Source organism: Stegostoma tigrinum, chromosome 16 (genome assembly GCF_030684315.1).
Source record: "Stegostoma tigrinum isolate sSteTig4 chromosome 16, sSteTig4.hap1, whole genome shotgun sequence".
Taxonomy (NCBI): Eukaryota; Metazoa; Chordata; class Chondrichthyes; order Orectolobiformes; family Stegostomatidae; genus Stegostoma; species Stegostoma tigrinum.
Genome location: NC_081369.1, coordinates 17,106,878 through 17,125,310, shown reverse-complemented (window position 1 = coordinate 17,125,310; position 18,433 = coordinate 17,106,878). Strand labels below are relative to the sequence as shown.

Genomic DNA, 18,433 nt, shown 5'->3' with positions numbered 1-18,433 from the left:
AAAGGACTGAAGGGGGTGGGGGGGAAGGGACTTCTATCCCCACACTAAAAAAATTAGTGAACAGAGTAGCACGAAATAAAAGCATGGCACTGGAAATAAACTGGGAGCATTCAGTGGAGTCAAAGCTTCCATATTTAGCTAATTTAAAAAAGGAAATTAAGGAGATAGTTTAAAAGTCTGAAAAATCAATCTACTCCTTCTAACTAGCAACCTTGTTGCAGATATTAATCATTCGAGGATTCTGGTTGCAATCTGGTGAGTTGATTATGGTTTAAGCAGTCAGCATTCATTATAATAGTTTTTTTAGATCTGTGTTGATACTTAGGCAGCTGTGTAAAAATGCATCAAAAGCTCCATTACTGTTACAACCATAATTTTAGAATTCATATATCTTAGTTAAAAACTCCCCTAAACTCGTTAGTGTGAGAAAATATGCCAAGATATCAAAATCACGTGAATTCCTTTTGTGGCCAAATATTATCCAAACCTATTATCTGTGATGATGAGTGGTGAGTATATAAAATAGATACAATTTAGAAGAACATAGCTCATTGATGTAAATTTAAATACATCTGAAATAAATGAGAATTGTGAAATTCAGAAATAAAAACAGAGATTGCTTTAAAAATGCAGATCTGGTAGCACCTGAGGAGAGAAATCACAGTTAACATTTTGGGTCCAGCGATTTCAAATAAACCTGTTGGACTATAACCTGGTGTCGTGTGACATCTGATTTTGACCGTCCCATTCAAACACTGGCACCCCCAGATCAGCCCTTTCAGAAAGCAGTGTTACTATACCCATGCTCAGGATGGTAGCTCATCATCACCTTCTCAAAGGCAATTAAGGACAGGCAATAAATGTCCACACTCCATGAATTTAAAAAGAAGTTAAACAGCACAGAATTGCTTTTGCAGGTGAAATGGAATAAATTCAGTATTATGTGGACAGAGTGACTTTAAAAAGTTGCACCAAACAGCTGAGAGTAATCAATTTACAAAATACAGAAAGATCGTTTTAAAATTTTATTTCTTTTCTGATCACATTTGACCTTTCAGATCTTACATCTGCTCCCCTGATCAATTCTTCTTCCCTTCCCCTTTTGTACACATTGGCAGCTTGACCCTTCTTAAATACACATTTACATTGATAGAGTATAGTTTCATGTCTGTCAGTTCCTCATCTATGTGGTGAATAATCACAGGTGGACTTCACTGTTGGCCACTTGTACATTTTTGGCCATATGATGTGAATATTGGATATTATAAGTGAAGATATTCACACAGATATTGATAGCAGGGCATTACGAAACAGTTACTTGAAACTTTGCATTTTGGAGTAGAATCAGGACAATTACACTCACACTAGCTGTTATGTAGATTGGTGGTGATCTTGCCTGATCCATTAAGATGAAGAATTAACATTAAAGAGCTCATTAAGGAGCACACACTGATTTTCAGGAGGATGCGTGGGTTGAATGCATTATTTGGGCAGTCCAGCTTGAATGGAGGTGAACACACATTGGGGAGCTGGTCATTGTTGTCCCAGAGAATTACCTGGACATGATAACAAAGTGAAATGACACAAAGTGGGATTTGACCATTGAGAAAACAGATGCTACTGGATTAGTAAAGATAGTGAGGAGAATAGGAAGTGTAGGATATTTTCAGCATCCTGGCATTAAAGGCATTTAAGAGGAAGGGTCTATCAATCACTATTAAAAAAGGACCACCACAGCACAACTGAAATAACTCCACTGTGGTCAATATCTCATCGCGAAGTCAACTTTTATTTAGGCATGAACAGTCATCGACTGTAGTACTGCCTCATACAGAGTCAGGCACCAGAATGTCAGCATCCCTGATACTTAGCTCTTTCATAAGTCAGCCACGGCTCCTTGATTGGGCCAGATTAATAGCCCCAATCAGTAAGCTGATATTCTGAGGTCCAGCTGGCTGACCTTGTTACAATCACAACATCCTTCCCCTTGGAGTCCATGGGCATAGGGTGATTCTTTTTCTTGGACAGACTCCCAGGGTGTTTCAGCACTATGTCAAGTTCTTCTGACTCAACGTCTGGCATGTGGATTGTGTAACGCATGGGAGTTAGTTTCTTGTGCCAAGTGCACTCAGTAGAGTTGCACATGCTTCTTCCGGTGACAAAGGCTCCAGAGAGGCTACTTCCTTTATGTCCATCTCTGATTCAGAGGACTTGATGACATTTATTGAGAGGGTGAATCCACGGGTTCTGATAGTTTTGACTGGCAGGGCACTGTTTGCTCCCACATCATTTGAGAATTTACTGCTTTCATTTGATTGACATGCTTATTCAAGACAGTCGTCTCTGCCTGAACTTTATACATCACTGTTCCTGACCTCGCGTTGACCATGTCTCTTACCCATGCGGGGACATTTCCACGATCCTTTGTCCATGTGTCAAACTGTCTGCCGCTTGGTGGCATCTTGTGTCTGGATTGGAGTTCCTAAAGTTATTACACACTCCCTCCAGGTTTGGGAAGACCAGACTTAATTTAGACAAAAATCCCAATAAGGATTCCCATAGTTCTCAAATTGGTGAGTAAAAGTCATACTTTTATATCTCAGAATTAGAGGATGCTGGGAAATGTAATATTCCTAATGTCAGTCACTTCTTGAAAGGTTTTAGTATAGAGTGCCTGAGGGAAAATAAGGCCCCTAATGACAAAGAAAGCTGCAGGTCCAGAGACTGTCAAGAGAATTACTTGTTGTTTTTTGGCTGCCACAATGTCATTTGCCCAGAAAAATGCATTCTTTCCACATACTGGTCCCAGTCCTCAACAGCAAGGTCAAACGAGTTAAGCTTCCCAAATAAAGGCATGATGTAAGAAGTGCTTGCCCAAACTCAAAGACGACTGCTGCAAGTGAGTTTCTTCAGGACTGTGCTTTACTTTCATTGTCACTGAAATAACTCCACTGAGGTCGGTATCCCATCACCAAGTCACCCTTTATTTGCATGTGAACAGTCGGGGACTGTAGTACTACCCCTTACACAGTCTGGCACCTGAGTGTCAGTATCTCTGATGTTCACCCTTTTTATTTGTCAGCGCGATTACAAGCCCCAATCAGGGAACTCATATTTTAAGAAGTTCAACTGGCCAACCTTATTAAATCACCATACAAGAAAAGCAGTTGATGGCAATGGTGGACAGACTCTTGGGTATTGAATCCTGCGGGGTTAAGAGACCACACAAAGGGCAGAGTACTGGGCATCAGGAATGTAGAAGAGTGGCAAAATGAGATAGAAAAGCCACGGTAGCCATGGCCTCTGCAAAGGATCAACCAGCAAAAATGGCATTTTGAAATGGAAAAGGAGCCTTTGCCCTCTGCAGAAACTCACCATGGCTCCTTAGGGCTTCCAAACCTACTACAATTGTATGTCAAAAGAACCAGGGCAGCAAATACAAGGAAACATCGACACCTACTGATTCACCATCCTGACATGGAAATACATCGAAATTCTTCCAGTATCACTGGGTCAAAATCCTGGAACACACTTGCTAATAGTATTGCAGGTCAACCTAAAATATTTGAGCTGTAGTGGTTCAAGAAACAGCTCACTAACATGTTCTCAAGGGCAACTATGGATCAGAAAAAAGAAGTCTGGAATCTACATCCCACGAATGAATTTTTAAAAAAAAAATCACAAATGCTCATTTCATCTCGCTAATTTCCTCATGGTCCATGTCCATTGCTTTGTCCATTTTCAATGTTACCTCCTCCCTGGCTCTGGCCATGCAAAGATAACTCGTTCACCAGTCTGAGCGCTCTCCTGTGCAGTATGTGCTTACGCCTCCTGCAAGGAAAAGAAATGCTGTCTTCTATTGCCAGCTGCTCCCATTTGTTCGAAACTGCGTATTGCAAAGCCAGCAAGTTCTCAGCAACAGCATAGCTCTGAACCATTCTGAGGAGCATCAAGTACTTTGCCATGTATTTCCTCATGTTCAGAGCCATTATTCCTGAAGCATCTGCTAAGGTGTATGTTGCAAGATGAGTATCTAGAGATTGGTCCTCAGGATTAGGGTTGCACACATCTTGCCAGAGTGCATCAGATCATGCTGGGTTCAATTCTTCCCTGTGTCAGTTATATCGACTTAGCTTGGGTGGGTGGCCTGTTCCTGTCACATTGCAAACAGAACCTTCCTTCTCTTTTACAGCTTCCAGGAGAATCTACAGGTCCACCTTCAGAGGTTTCCAAGCCTCTGGTTCCCCTGAGACATTCCAAATTGTTTACAAACTACCATCTTCTAAACTGAAGCTACAGCCCTTTAATATCATCTACACTAACGGTTGCCATGGTCTGTGTGAAATCCACTGTTGATCAGTCCTGCCTCTGTATGTGGTCCTGACTGACATGGGGAAAAGTTTGACAGCCAATGAAAGGGGTGCCCCCATGAAACTGGGGGTTGGTGATTCCCCCTGCATTCTTTGATAAAAGATCCATTATTATTGGTAGCAATGTCACATGAAGACTTGGGCCAAGTGCGATCGCACAAAGATTAGTGTTCTGGTCATGACTCTTCAAAATGACTTTGGTGAAAACCTATTTGGCTATTGGGCACCTGTTCATGGATAGCATCAAGATATATGCTGCTGTCAGATCCTTTTGGAAAATAATTACAGTCTGATCCAGCTGCAGGAGGGAATGCAACTGCCTCTGGTTTTTAATGTGGATAAATGTACTGTAATGAACATAATAAGGCTAACATCAAGCACTTACATAGCATGCTAGCTTAAACTAAAGCCTAATGTGTTGGAGCAAAACCCACGTTTAATGGTTCAAGAGTTTTGAAAGTTCTATGGTCAGTGGCAGAGGCTATCACAAACACAATTAAACTATCAGGATTTATAATTAGGACAGTGTCGGCACTGGAATGGATAATTAAAACAAACAGCAACAAATCTGCCAGTGCATACTGCAAAGATGAAAATAATAATCTGCGGTAAAGTTAATGTACATGGTGCAATCATAATGTATTACATCCAAAGTGGGCTGTTTTCTCCTTATCGAGGTGCAGTGACAATAATTGATACAATTTTCCAGTCAGGGCACCTAGTTGAAGCATCTGCTCTGCCAACTCAGTTTCAGTACAACCACTTAAAGAACAAAGCTCACTTTTCTCTCCGACAGTGTGCCTTTATCCTAATCTCACAAGAGCACTATTTTCCCTTTTGGTCGCTCCAGCCATTTTTGTAAGCTCCCTGAGCAACATTGGCAATTTAGTGCTGAAACATGGTCTGTTTTATTTTGAGTGCTTACACTATGGGCTGGCTAAAATGTGGCAAAACTATTTATACACAGAACTGTAACAACCAACAAACAGCACTACCCTGAATGCTTTAGCTGTATTCAAGATACAGTCTTAGGAAAGAGAACCAACTTACAAAAATTAATACTATGCTTGTTAATGGCTTAACAAATATAGTCAACCCAATTTTAGAGCATGGTATAGAGTGGCATGCTTTTGCACTGAATGGGCAAAACAATTTCTATTCTACCATCACTAATTCAGTCATGTTTAAGATTAATATAATATATATCATGAGGCAATTCCACGAATGGACTCAGAAACAGGCACATGTAACAATCAGAACTAGTCAACATTTTATTCCTTTAAAGACAATGAATAACTTAATCTCTCCTAAAGGTCAAAATATTTAACCTAACATTCCTGTTTCAAGCAGGTTTATGTAAAGACAAAAACCATGGTAGTAATTTACCACTATGTTACTCAAATCGGTTGCTAGGCACATTTTAGAGAGAGATCATAGAAACTGGTCATATGCTGAATTGAATTATCCCACACTGCCTTACTGAGAATTTAGCAATGGGTTGTTCTTTTCCTAGGTCAAATATTATGATCTCAATGACATAAATGTTAAACAAACCTTTAAACAACATTGCAAATATACTAAGAAGCATTATTCCTGCTGAAATATGTACCAAGAAAAGTGCTTTGATTTCCAGTTTTGAGCAAGAAGCTTCCGTACATGGACTGCACCGATGTTTACAAATTCACGTGCCTTCCCCAACAGCTCACACAAAAAGCAAAGTTCTCCTTAGCTTCTCTATTTGCAGAGAACATGCAATGTGCAACTTAAGACACTTTCCAAAAACTTTTACTGACAATGTCCTATCGATGAAGTATTTTGATGGAAGTGCCAATTAAATTAAACATTAAATATAAAAGTAGAACAATGAGGAAATCTTGCCTTATTCAGAAGTGTAGCTGAGAATGCAATAAACATACCGAATGAATTTAAGTATAACAATGCTGAACTACTGCCTTAAAATGATCAATGATATGACTGAATCCCAAGTTTCAAGACTTTATTCATGATAGCACAATCAATCTGTTCTGTGCTGAATGAGTTGTAATTACTAATTACCACGCAAATCTCTTAATCAAAAAAATCATTCTAGTGTTCAAAATTAATTTACTGTTAAATAGGACAAGTGTCCATATCTATTTTAGATGAGATTAAACAGTACATTGTAACATTAGAAAATAACAATGTTTCATTGTATTACTTGTTTTAAGAATTTGAGGAAATAGTTAAAGTAGAAGACATTCATCAAAGACCCATTTAATAGAATTATCCCAAATAATCAGTATGACGGGAAAAAGGCAAGACCAATTGTTGAATAAATGCTTTATCTAAATCCTTGATGCATTTCAATTAAGTACGTATATAAAGTAGAAAGAATGCCTGAAAAATACAACTGAAGGCAGATTTAACATGAATGTGGCCATAATTTCAGTATTATGCCATAAAAGGCATCACTTGTTGCATAGACGTTGTGATAACAATGGTTTGGATAGTTACAGATATAGATGGTTACTCTTCTCCATTTAGCTTTAATGCAATCAGGGCAGTTGCTAAGGGATGTTTGTTAGGCTGTGAAGTATTCTCATAGCATGCAAATGACAGGAAAACCTCTGATTTCAGTTCAAACTTTTAAGAAGGGGTGCTTCCACGAGGAACACGTGTACCTTTGTGGAAATTATTTATAATCAGAAATGTCACAGAGATCTAATTGCTATCATTTAATTTAATGCCTACTGGGAGTATGCTTTTTTAAAAAATACTCAATTCTATGTAAGATTATGATAAGTGGAGTAGTATTTCAAACTTGCCGAAACCCTGTCACACACTGGGCTCAATTGGGGAAAATCAGAAAAAAGATCTTGATGTACTTTACACTGCTCTCGCACCTGCCCAGACCAATTTGTAATTTTATTCAGAGATTGGGGCAGCCTAGGACAGCCTTGCCTCAACTAAGACCCTTAAGTGGACAACGAATGACCAGTTAGGGAATACTTTCCACCATGGCTCACTTTGAGGCTGAGGGGGAAATATTCATGAGTGGTAGGGGGAAAATGGTTGGGGGTGAGGGCAACCATTGGTGTCTCTTTCAATCGTCTCCTATCCAGATTGAGCATCAACCACCCCCAAGGAATGTTTCCCCCATCCATGGGTATGTCTATTGCCTTTGTCGACTTCTTCATCAACATACACAAACTCCTCTCCACAGACCCACAGGCCTCACCTCTCCATTCTGCAGTGAAATCATCAATACTTAACGTGCTCCTAGACACAGGGACTGAAAATCAGGAGCTGTCCGCAGTCCTAATTTTGTCCACTCCACTAATGGCAGTATTGTGGGACAGCTGTGTTGGCATGGATGCATTCTTTGCTAACTATGTCTAGAAAGCCTGTCATCTGAAAAATCCTGCTCATTGAATATCTAAAATGTTGGCAATTTTAATGCTGCAAACAATATAAACAACCTAGGAAGTTACATTCTCCTGTTTAAAATTCATACTTCAATAGAATTGTTCATTTCTAAAATAAGCAACTGATCCACAATAGCAGTTCTTTGTCAATGTCAATTTGAAATTTCATCCTATGATTACTACAATGAAAATTAATTAATTTGGGTTGGGAAACAATCAGATTTATAAAATTATGAAGAGAATGGTAAGCTAAGGAAAATGTACCTTTATGAGGGTTAGCTTTGTTCAGAATGAAATTCTCATCTGTGGGTCGGAACCCTATTCTGGATTTCACCAGTAACCTAGATTGAAGTAGTTCAACCACATTGCAAGCATTGGATTTTGGATGAGGTATTAAACTAGGGCCCAACTAAGTTGACCAGAAGGATACAACAAGTCCTAAAGTAATTGTAAAAGAGCAAACATCCAGACAATATTTCAACCTCATCAAGAATCACTCAAACAGCTCAACCGACAGCTTCAATTTGCTATGTGAAAGTAGGAATTTTACATTAAAGTTATGAATATGTATAAAACTCTTTGGGATATTATGATAATGTGTAAGCTTCTTAATTTTTCATGTTAGAGAATACTTAAGAAGTGTACAAATATACTGGATAGATGAGTAATAGGGACAGTCATTTCCAACCTCAAGTTGATCTAGTAATAGAGAAAGCAGATAGACGCATGAAAAGGAACATAAGAATTGCTATGAAAAGAAGAAAATGACTCTCAGGAAGAGCTAGCAGAAAAGATGGAGTACTTGGAGGTACTGCTTGGGTTGGCTAAAAAGAAACTGGAATAACTCTATGCTAAGGAGCTGGGTGTTTCAAGTTGTCATCCATGAACCAAGGTAGTGTTAGTTGGTTAAAAGATAACTCTTGAAACTACATATGTGGTTAGTGGCATTTTGGTATTGTTTAGGAAGATCAATATAGCCATATTTTGCCAACAAATGAAGTCTATCAAAAAAAATACAAAACAGTGACACTGTAACGATGTGAAAAACATCTGAGTTTTTCAACTTGTGATGGTTTTTCAACCTTATGGTGGCCTAATCTTGTACAATTAAAAAAAACACTGAAAAATGCTGGAAGTTAGCTCTTTTATCTTTAGCTTGCTTTCTTTGGATGAATGCAATATACTCTGCTATGTTGTTAATGCAGTCAAATATCTTCTGAGTTTTCATATAGCACTTCATGAAAAATTCTAGGGCATTTCTATAAGCATTTTAACTTCAGATTTGAAGCCAGGCAGGTAAGTGGGACAGTATTCAAAAACCTCCTCAGTTGAAGAGTGTATTGCACCTACTATTGTCTCATCTATCTGTTACATTTTGCAACATCTGGTGTTGTCCACCTCAATGTAAGCTTTTACGACTGTCTGTCTCTGCTGAAATTCCATGCCAGCCTCCCTTAGGCAAGTGAAAGCGCCTCATTGTGGGGGTGGCTGGCATCATTCTGCTCCCCATTCATTCTCTGTATTTTGCTCAGTTGTAGCCTTTTGAATACAGCACAGTGGAAGCAGTTTATAATTGTGGCTTCGATCTCCATCTTCTACACCTCCTTGACCATGAACATCTGTCTTCTAGAACAGGTGGGCTGAACTTCACCTTATTGATGGCCTTGATAAAGTGAAAATTCAGCAGGCTTCTGTGGTTGGCTTTTAGTTTCCTTATCACCTCTGATCATCAGCTGGAGCTTAACCATGGTGTTGAGAGACAAGAATGTCAGCTTGACTTGAGGCTGGTGATGTCATGATATCTGGGGCAGTTGTCTGTAATTATTATAATTTTCCATTTTTGTCAGTTGATTTAATTTGACCACATTCCTGATTCATGACTCAAACAAGCTGGAGGTCATCCAGGTGGTTTGGTTAACATGACATCCCATGAAAGAAGAAATAAAGTACTGCGTTGGCAACATTTTAACATTTGCAGAGAAATATGTCACTCTGGACTTTTCTATTACAAGAAAAAAAAAACAAAATTCTTTTTTAACAGAAATAGAAATTGCCGGAAAAAAGTCAGGTCTGGCAGGATTTTCAGTAACTTCTGTTCTTGTGTCCGATTTCCAGCATCCACAGTTCTTTTGGATTTTGGTTAAGGCTTCTTAAAATATTTGAACTTTATCACTGAAAAGATGGAAAATGGTGGGCAAACACCTACATTATTCTTGTGTATCCTTTTGAGTGGAAATTCTCAATGGATTTTAGACAGTATCTAGGGGAAGTTCACCTAAGTTCACATGACTGCCTTATCAACAATACATACAACAGGCAAATGAGGAACCAAAAGAACAAGCAGAATACATAATGTAAAGAACTAGAAAGTAACTTTTCAGTAATATTACATGGAACACGGACAGTGTTGGGACTTGAAGATGGAGGAGGATGACAGACTTGTAAAATGTACCCTACACCCTACATTTGAAATCTACTATTCCCTTTATGACTAATGCTTTTATTCCCTCATTAGGGCTGTGGTAACATAAAAGGAAAATTATGCCCAAGATATGTTGTCTGTGGTTCAGAAAATGAAGGGTCCAGACCTGAAATGTTGACTTTCTTGCTCCTCTGATGCTGCTTGGTCTGCTGTGTTCATCCAGCTCTCCACCTTGTTATCATTAGAAATAAACCAGTCATTTTCAGGATGTCAGGCTATACTATAATCTGCTCTTGGTCCTCGACTATTTATATTCTATATCAATGATTTAAGATGGAGGAATGAAGTTACTGACAATATAGCCAAGAGGGAAAGTAAGCAGTGAGGGAGCTGCAAAAACGTTACAAGATGAGCAAACAGTTTGTGAGTAAGAAACGCACAAATAGAATGATTTGTGGAAGTGTGAACAGCAATGAAAAAATGGAAAAACAGAATACATGTTTTTAAATACTGAGGAAATGTTGATACTCAGATGAACTTGGGTGTCCCTGTACAGAATCATTGTAAGTCAACAGTGAATACAACAACTAGTTGATAAAGCAAATGTATGTATGTCAGTGCTTTTAAAAATAATTAAGTTGGCTCAAAGGGGGCAAATGACCCCCTCTGATTCCTATTTCTTCTACCATAATTTAGTGCTTGTGCTGGGAGATATAATGGTACTAACATATATGTTATGCAAATGTTTATAAAGTAATTTGCTTATGCCACTGTACGCAATGAGCATCTCAGTTCATTTCTTAAACCTATCTCTGCAATAACTTTAAAATAAACTATTTATCATTCCATTTACCTTGTCAAAGAATTTGTGCAATTTTAAAGTATTGTCAATCTTTAGTCTGCATTCATCGAGGTTCTTAACAAATTCATCATACTGTTTTCTGTATGTCTGTAACTTTTCTTCAAAAACATGCAATGCTGGTGACTTGAAGTCTTGCCACTGTTCCAGCTTCTTCAAAAGCTCTCTGCCTTTTCTGCAATACTCCTGTAATGAGAGAGGATACCTTTTCAAAACCGAGCAATCAAAAGTATGTAATAATGTTAATTTAACTATCTATTGTTGTAACTTCCTAACATAACAAATAATATATTTCATAAACAATATATCAAAATCTTTTCGCATGACCTAAACAATTTCATGGGTAAAAGTCAATGTTAAATGTAGTCTTGAAAATACTAATGGGAGATGTGTTTTACTTTATTATAGCACTGAATCATAACTTCAGGTCAATGCAATTACTGTTCTATGCAAAATGACATTGAAACACATAAATTCAATATATTTGGAAAGAAATCAATAATGGTTCAATGTGTTAACATTGAAAAAGAACTAAATATTTTACAAGAATGGGGCTTACGTATTTGTAAGATGAAATGCATTATTTCTCAAAGGTACATGAATTTTAAAAAATCACCATGCCACTCCCTAAAAATGGTCTAGCTAATTGGAGATCCAATTTCAATACAATACTTCAGACAATGTCAGAAAGCAATGAAAAGACTAAAATAATTAGTCCAGTAAACGTTTAAACATGGTACAAGCATCAAATAACTAAAGTTTTGGCCAGAGATTAAATGATTAATTTTCTTCTAAAATTAGGAAATTATTGAATAACTTTGCCATCTAACACTTTAATTTTAATTGGACATCATTCCATTGACTCTAACTTCAAAGAAAAAATAAGGTATTGTAGAGGAAAACAGCCCACACAAAAGTTGACTTAAAACAATCTGGTGGGCAAAATCTTCACCTAAATGACTTCTGGTGTTATTCTGAAAATGTGACATGCAGTAGACAACGACAGTTGGGCAATTCTTAATTATAAAATGACTGATTATTTTAAATTGAGGTCTGGGAATAGCAAGGATACTAGCCTCAATTATTCAAAATAACTAGTTAGTTGTGAATTTCTTGATCAATTTTCTGATCCAAACATGTCAGCCCCTTCCATTTTCCAATTGCAGTGCAATGTCTTTGACTCAAAGATGAATCTAGTTCAATCTCATTGCTGTGAAACATTGCATTGCTGCTACAAAGCAATTAATCTCCTTTAACATATGTATTTTAAGAAATTTGGTTAGGCAGCTCTTTTCAAAAACAAGCTGAATATATTAACAGCAATTACAATTATCAGTAATGTGAATGAACAGATATTTGTCATTTACACTGCCTTGCCAAGAAACTTAAGTGCAAATCATTTGTTAAAGCTGTTTAAAGATGAAAGCACCAATATCTTAAAGCACCAAATGAGGAGGAATAGTTAAAGCAATTAAAAGGCAATCTTAAATTAAGCATGTTGCACCCTCAGAATGTGGGAGATCTGGAGGGAATAGAGGTAAATTAGAAAACTGTATTATACAACTAAAAACTAACTGGATGTTTAGCCAGGAATGTAAGAATGAAACTGGGGAACTTAGTACAAGGAGCTAAAAAAAGACAAAATGACCAACTGAATACATCAGCATGTGTAAACAATCAGGCTAAATTTATCTATGTTTGCAAAATAGTTAACAAACCTAAGCATACAAACGATTTGTGTACATGTCAACTGGCAAGGATCAAATATCTAGCTCATAACGTATGAGATATGAAGCAGAGCCTGGCCTACACTTTTTTTTGACAATTTCAAAGAAGCCCTCACTTTGCCAACAAAATAGTTTTAACTTTTAAATTGTACAATGAATTCAATTCACTGATGTGAACAAGGGGACATTAAAATTCTTAACTCTTCAGTGAAACTATCTATCAGAAATTGGAGGTATATTTCAACCCAACTCCTAGAAACAATGGTGCTGACAGCTAACAAACTATCCCCATGATTAATCACTTCAATAAATAGATCTGTAAATCTTTATCCAATTGGGTGAAATTTGGCAGGGAGGTGGAGGTGGAAGCATTTTAAATTATGCCAAAATGGCAGGATCTAACTTTACTTTTGGACACTTCTCCTGAGCATGAGGTGGGACATCAACCTGAAGGCAGCAAGATCATTCTTTGTCTATGTATACATGCCTGATTCGAAGACATAATCAGGACTGGACTGAAATTCAAACAGGTATGAGTGGAGACATGTGAAAGCTTTGTTGCGCTAACTTGGAGTAGGGAAGCAGATTAGTCCTGGGGGATCCTGAATTTGGATTGTACAGACTGAGCATGCGCTGTGCTCCTGATTGAACATGTTTGCATCAACTTAAACACCTGACCCCCCCCCCCCTCATTTTATCTAACTCATTTAGTCCAAGAAATATTTTTTGTTAAGGCAATCCACACTGTTTTGTAATTTTAAATGCCATTCCCAAAATTTCCAAAAGTAACAAGAGCTAGTTCACTCAGCTATTGCAAAATTGAACATTTTACTCACGGATCATTTTAATACAGTGAATTTTTTTGTTGGGTTCTCTTTAACACCCAGTGAGAGGAAACAAATATTGAAAACCATGTCCCAGATTAAGCCTTATTGAAATACTGTGAAAGAACACCACGGAGTTAATTTCAATTTCCCAAAATGCCTCAATGAGATATTGGGCATGAAGCCTCTTAGTGCTGACATTTTAGGAGCAGCCTATCTCAGTGGATGAAGCATCTGCCTGTTTGAAGGGTATATGAATCTGCAAGTCAAAAGTCCAGTGAGGTTAATGTTTAGTCATTTTGTAAATTTTTAGGATCTTTTAAGGAAGTGGTAATGGGATATTTGGAAAGTCAAAGCCAGTGTGGTTCTATGAAGGGTCAATCATGTTGAACTAATTCGCTAGAGTTCTTCGAAAATGTAACAGGCAAAACAGACAACGGGATCTTGTAGATCTAGTATACCTAGACTACCAGAAGACATTTTGTAAGGTGCCACACAAAAGGTTAATGCACAAGGTAAGATCATATGGTGGTAGGGGTAGTATATTAGCATGGATGGGGATTGATTAACCAACAGAAAGCAGAGTGTTGGAGAAAACACTTATTGGGTTGGTAAGCTGTACCTAGTTGGGTGTCACTTGGTTCAGTCCTCAGGCTCTAACTATTTACAATATATATTAAGGCTTAGATACAGGAAAAGAATGCCATTTTATTGGAAAATATAGCCAAAGTTGCAAGTGACATTAGAATAGGTGGAAAAGTAAGCTGCAATGAAGAAATAAGAACTTTACAATCAAAAGTTAGGTGAGTGACCCAAAATTTGGCAGATTGAGATTAATTTAAATAAGCATGGAAGAACATAAAGGCAATTTAATACCTAAATGGGCAGAATCTTTAGAATTCTTTGATGCAGAAAGATCTGGGCATGTACCGTAGAAATCTAGTGTACAGGTACAGGAGGTAATACGGAGGTAAGTGGGACTTTGGCATTTATTGCTAAGGGAATAGGGTATAAAAGTATGAAATGTTATTGCAATTGTACAGGGCATTGGTGAGGCCACACCTGCAGAACTGTGTATAGTTTTGGTCCCCTTGAGGAAGGATGTAGCTACACTGGAGGCAGTTCAGTCACCAGATTAACTCCGGAGATTATGAAGAGAGTCTGAGGCTTATACTTGTTAGAATTTAGAAGAACGGGAGAAGATTGAATTGAGGTATGCTAAAGTGAAGTGACAAACACGTAGAACGGATGTTACCCCATGTTGGACAATCTAGAACTAAAGATCATAATTTAGGCTAAGAGGTATCAGATTTAAAACAGAGATAAGGAATTACTTCTCTGGAATCTATGGAATTCACTACCCCAGAGTATAATGGATACTGGAACAGAGAATAAATTTAAGGAGGAGATAGATTTTTAGTTAGTAACAGGTTCAAGAGTTATGGGGAGGTGGCAGGAAGGAGGAGCCGAGACTGAGGCTAAGATCAGCCATGATAATATGATACAATGGAGTGGGCTTAAGAGACTGAAACCTACTCCTGCTCCTGTTTCTTAGGGTTTAATGTTCTAGGTCACATATGCAGCAAAACACTCAGATTTGTCTAGTACATCAGTGCCCAAAGGACAAGTTCATTAATTTCAAGCATAATTTTAATTGCCACTAAAATGCATAAAACAAACAACTTCTTCAGCTGTAAGTTCAGTTTTAAGTTATCTGACAGAGGACTCAGACTTAACATGGTGCAAGCAAATATCTTGGAATAATCCAGGAATCAATGGGATACTAAAATGGAAAAATGTTTTAGGACAACAGTCAAAAGATTTTATTTGGTCAACCAAAGTAATTTATACATACATAAGCAAAACTGCAAAAGCTCTTGAACTCTCCCTGTGTCCTTTGCAATGAATCCAGTGAATCCTCCAATTCGTTACATCTTTCCAGTTGCTTTTCTCCAACTTGCTCTATCCAACTACTCACCTGAAAAAGATAACAACATCACCAAGGAAACTGCACATATAGAAGCCATGGTCATACTTGTAAACAAACTCAAGTTCATTAAATAAGCATAGTACAAGCAAATGTCTTAGAATTATTTAGAAATCAATGGGATACCAAAATGGAACAACATGTTTGGACAAGGGTAAAATGTTTTATTTGCTTCCTTGGGACCCTAGTGATATTTTCCCAATGACAATGCCTTGATTTTCAGGGACTACATTTTTTAATTTTCATAAGATGATACAGTCATGTAGTAACATTGGGCTTTTTTAGAGCTTTCTTTGTTAGAAAATTTGGCACAATTATCAAAAAAGCATGAATCTATAAATAAAATGTTCCTGTTAATTTACAATAAGTAAATCTCTCAAACTCCACAACCACATGCATACTCAGTTGGCAGCCACAGGATCAACTGTTGATACTCAACTCCAAACCCCATCCGAAACTCATGTCCAGCACAAATTACTTGGTATGTTAAAAAAAAGTCAGCTTTCTTTTATATTTGACATACAATGTTAATGCACAATTGCACACAACTTAAAATTCAAAATGCAAAGTATGATCATTAAAAAACAAATTAAAGCTCAGGGTGAAGGTCACTGGGTTTTAAGTTACAGCACCAAGGACCATGAGAGAAACAATTGGTTGCTGACAAAATAGGCTGTGGTTGAAGGTAAGTATAAGGTGATAATAGTCCCCTCCTGTGCATTCAATGAACAACTTCCATCGTCCCTGTAACTAAGAAAGCACACGAAATGTGCCTTAATGACTACCACCCATTGGCTCTGACCTCAATAATAATGAAGTGCTGGTCATGGCCTACATCAACTCCAGTCTCCCAAGCTACCTTGATCCTCTAAATGTGCCTACCAACGTAACAGGTCCATAGCCATATCCCTAGCCCTGTACTCATCCCTGGAACGTTTGGACAACAAGGACACCTACGTCAGACTTCTGCTCACTGACTACAGTTCCACCTTCAATATCATTATCCCCTGCAGACTGATCTCAAAACTCTGTGACCTTGATGTTGGATCCACCCTCTGCAACTGGATCATGAGTTTTCTGACCTACAGACCACAATCAGTGGACAGGTAACTGCACCTCCTCCACAATAACACTCAACAATGAAGCCCCCCAGGGATGTGTCCTCAGCACCCTACTGTCTTTCCTGTACACCCATGACTGTGTTACCAAATTCCGAATGAACACCATCTACATATTTTGTGTTAATACTACCGTAGTAGGAAGGGTATCTAACAAAAACAAGTCAAAATACAGAAGTGAGATAGAAGGCTTGGTGACATGGTGCCATGAAAACAACCTCTGCTTAAACGTCAGCAAAACTAAAGAACTGATCATTGACTTCAGAAAGAAAGGAGGTGAACATGCACCCATCTACTTTAACAGAACTGAGCTTGAGAGGGTGGCAAGTGTCAAGTTCCTCTGACTGACGATAACTGACAACTTGTCCTGGACTTCCCATGTAGATACGACTGTCAAGAAGGCACAATACTGCCTCTTCTTCCTCAGGCAGCTCAGGAAGTTTGGCATGTCCTCAAGGACCCTCACCAACTTCTACAGATGCACCAGTGAAATTGTCCAGGTGCCTAATGGCCTGGAATAGCAACGGCTCTGCCCAGGATGGTAAGAAACTACAGAAGGCGGTATGCACAGCCCAGACCATCACAAAAGCCAACCTTCTGTTCACGGACTCCATTTACATGGCTCGCTACTGTAGAAAGGCTGCCAACATCACCAAAGACCGATCACACACTGGTAATGTTCTCCTACAACCTCTTCTGTCAGGCAGAAGATACAGAAGCCTGAACACACACACCAGGAGGTTCAGGAACAGCTTCTTCTTGACTGTTATTAGACTGATGAACAGACTCTTTAACCTTAAATAATGCTGATTTTGCTAAAGTTGATCTCGCCTAGCGCATGCCCTGTGCAATGTAACTTGTGTGCCTCTGTTTAAGTCTTTTTACAAACTATGATCTGTACATACTTGCTTAGTATGATCTGCCTGTACTGCTCATAAACAAAGCTTTTCACTGACTGCAGTACGCATGACAATAAATCAAACTTTCAAGCTCATCCATACTTATATGCCTAAAGGAGTAGCGAAATCAAATAACATATTCACTCGAGTCACAAAGGCAAAAATTAAAAGAGCATTGCAGGAATTATGCCAGGGTAGACAGCAGCTCCATGCATCCTCCATCCTATTACACAAACCCACCTTTTTACTTATTCATCCATGGGATGTGAGCATCACTGGATAAACAAACATTTATTATCCCCCAGCCGGCAGTTAAGAGTCAACGTCATTTTTATGAATCAGGACTTGCATGTAGGCTGCGCCAGACTAAGCAACGTTGGTGGTTACCTTCCCTCAAGGACATTAGTGGTCCAGCTGGTTCTGACAACTGACACTGGTTTCACAGCCATCATTTGACTCCAGATTATTATTTAATTATTGAATTCAAATTCCACTATTTGCTATGGTGAAATTTAAACCCAAACTACCCAGGTCTTTGGATTGATAGTTTACTAATAACACCACTATGTCATCACCTCACCTCATGACCAGCTGAAGCTTGGTCATCCCCAAAGACATTCATCTTGGTCAAGCTATGTGAGGTGTCTGCTGGGCCTGCTTCAATCAGCAAATCCCTTTCATGGGTAGAAGCAACCAGATTAATTTCTCCAATCACAATTCCTTCCATTCTGACCTTGCTGTTCCTCCAATCACAGATTTTGAGTATAATGCAGCAGCAAAACAGAAAGGAGGAACCTATGATTAGAGGAACATGAGAGTAACT

General features: G+C 38.2%; 1 protein-coding gene across 1 annotated transcript in view; it reads right to left on the bottom strand.

Annotated features, from left to right (window-relative positions):
* plekhg4 (pleckstrin homology domain containing, family G (with RhoGef domain) member 4) overlaps positions 1–18,433 on the bottom strand; it is a 194,879-nt gene that overhangs the window by 50,584 nt on the left and 125,862 nt on the right. The window contains exons 12-13 of the mRNA XM_048546548.1: positions 15,462–15,584; positions 11,050–11,241 (exon numbers count right to left, since the gene is read on the bottom strand). Coding sequence (XP_048402505.1) covers positions 11,050–11,241; positions 15,462–15,584 — 315 coding nt within the window. The remainder of the gene's footprint in view (positions 1–11,049; positions 11,242–15,461; positions 15,585–18,433) is intronic.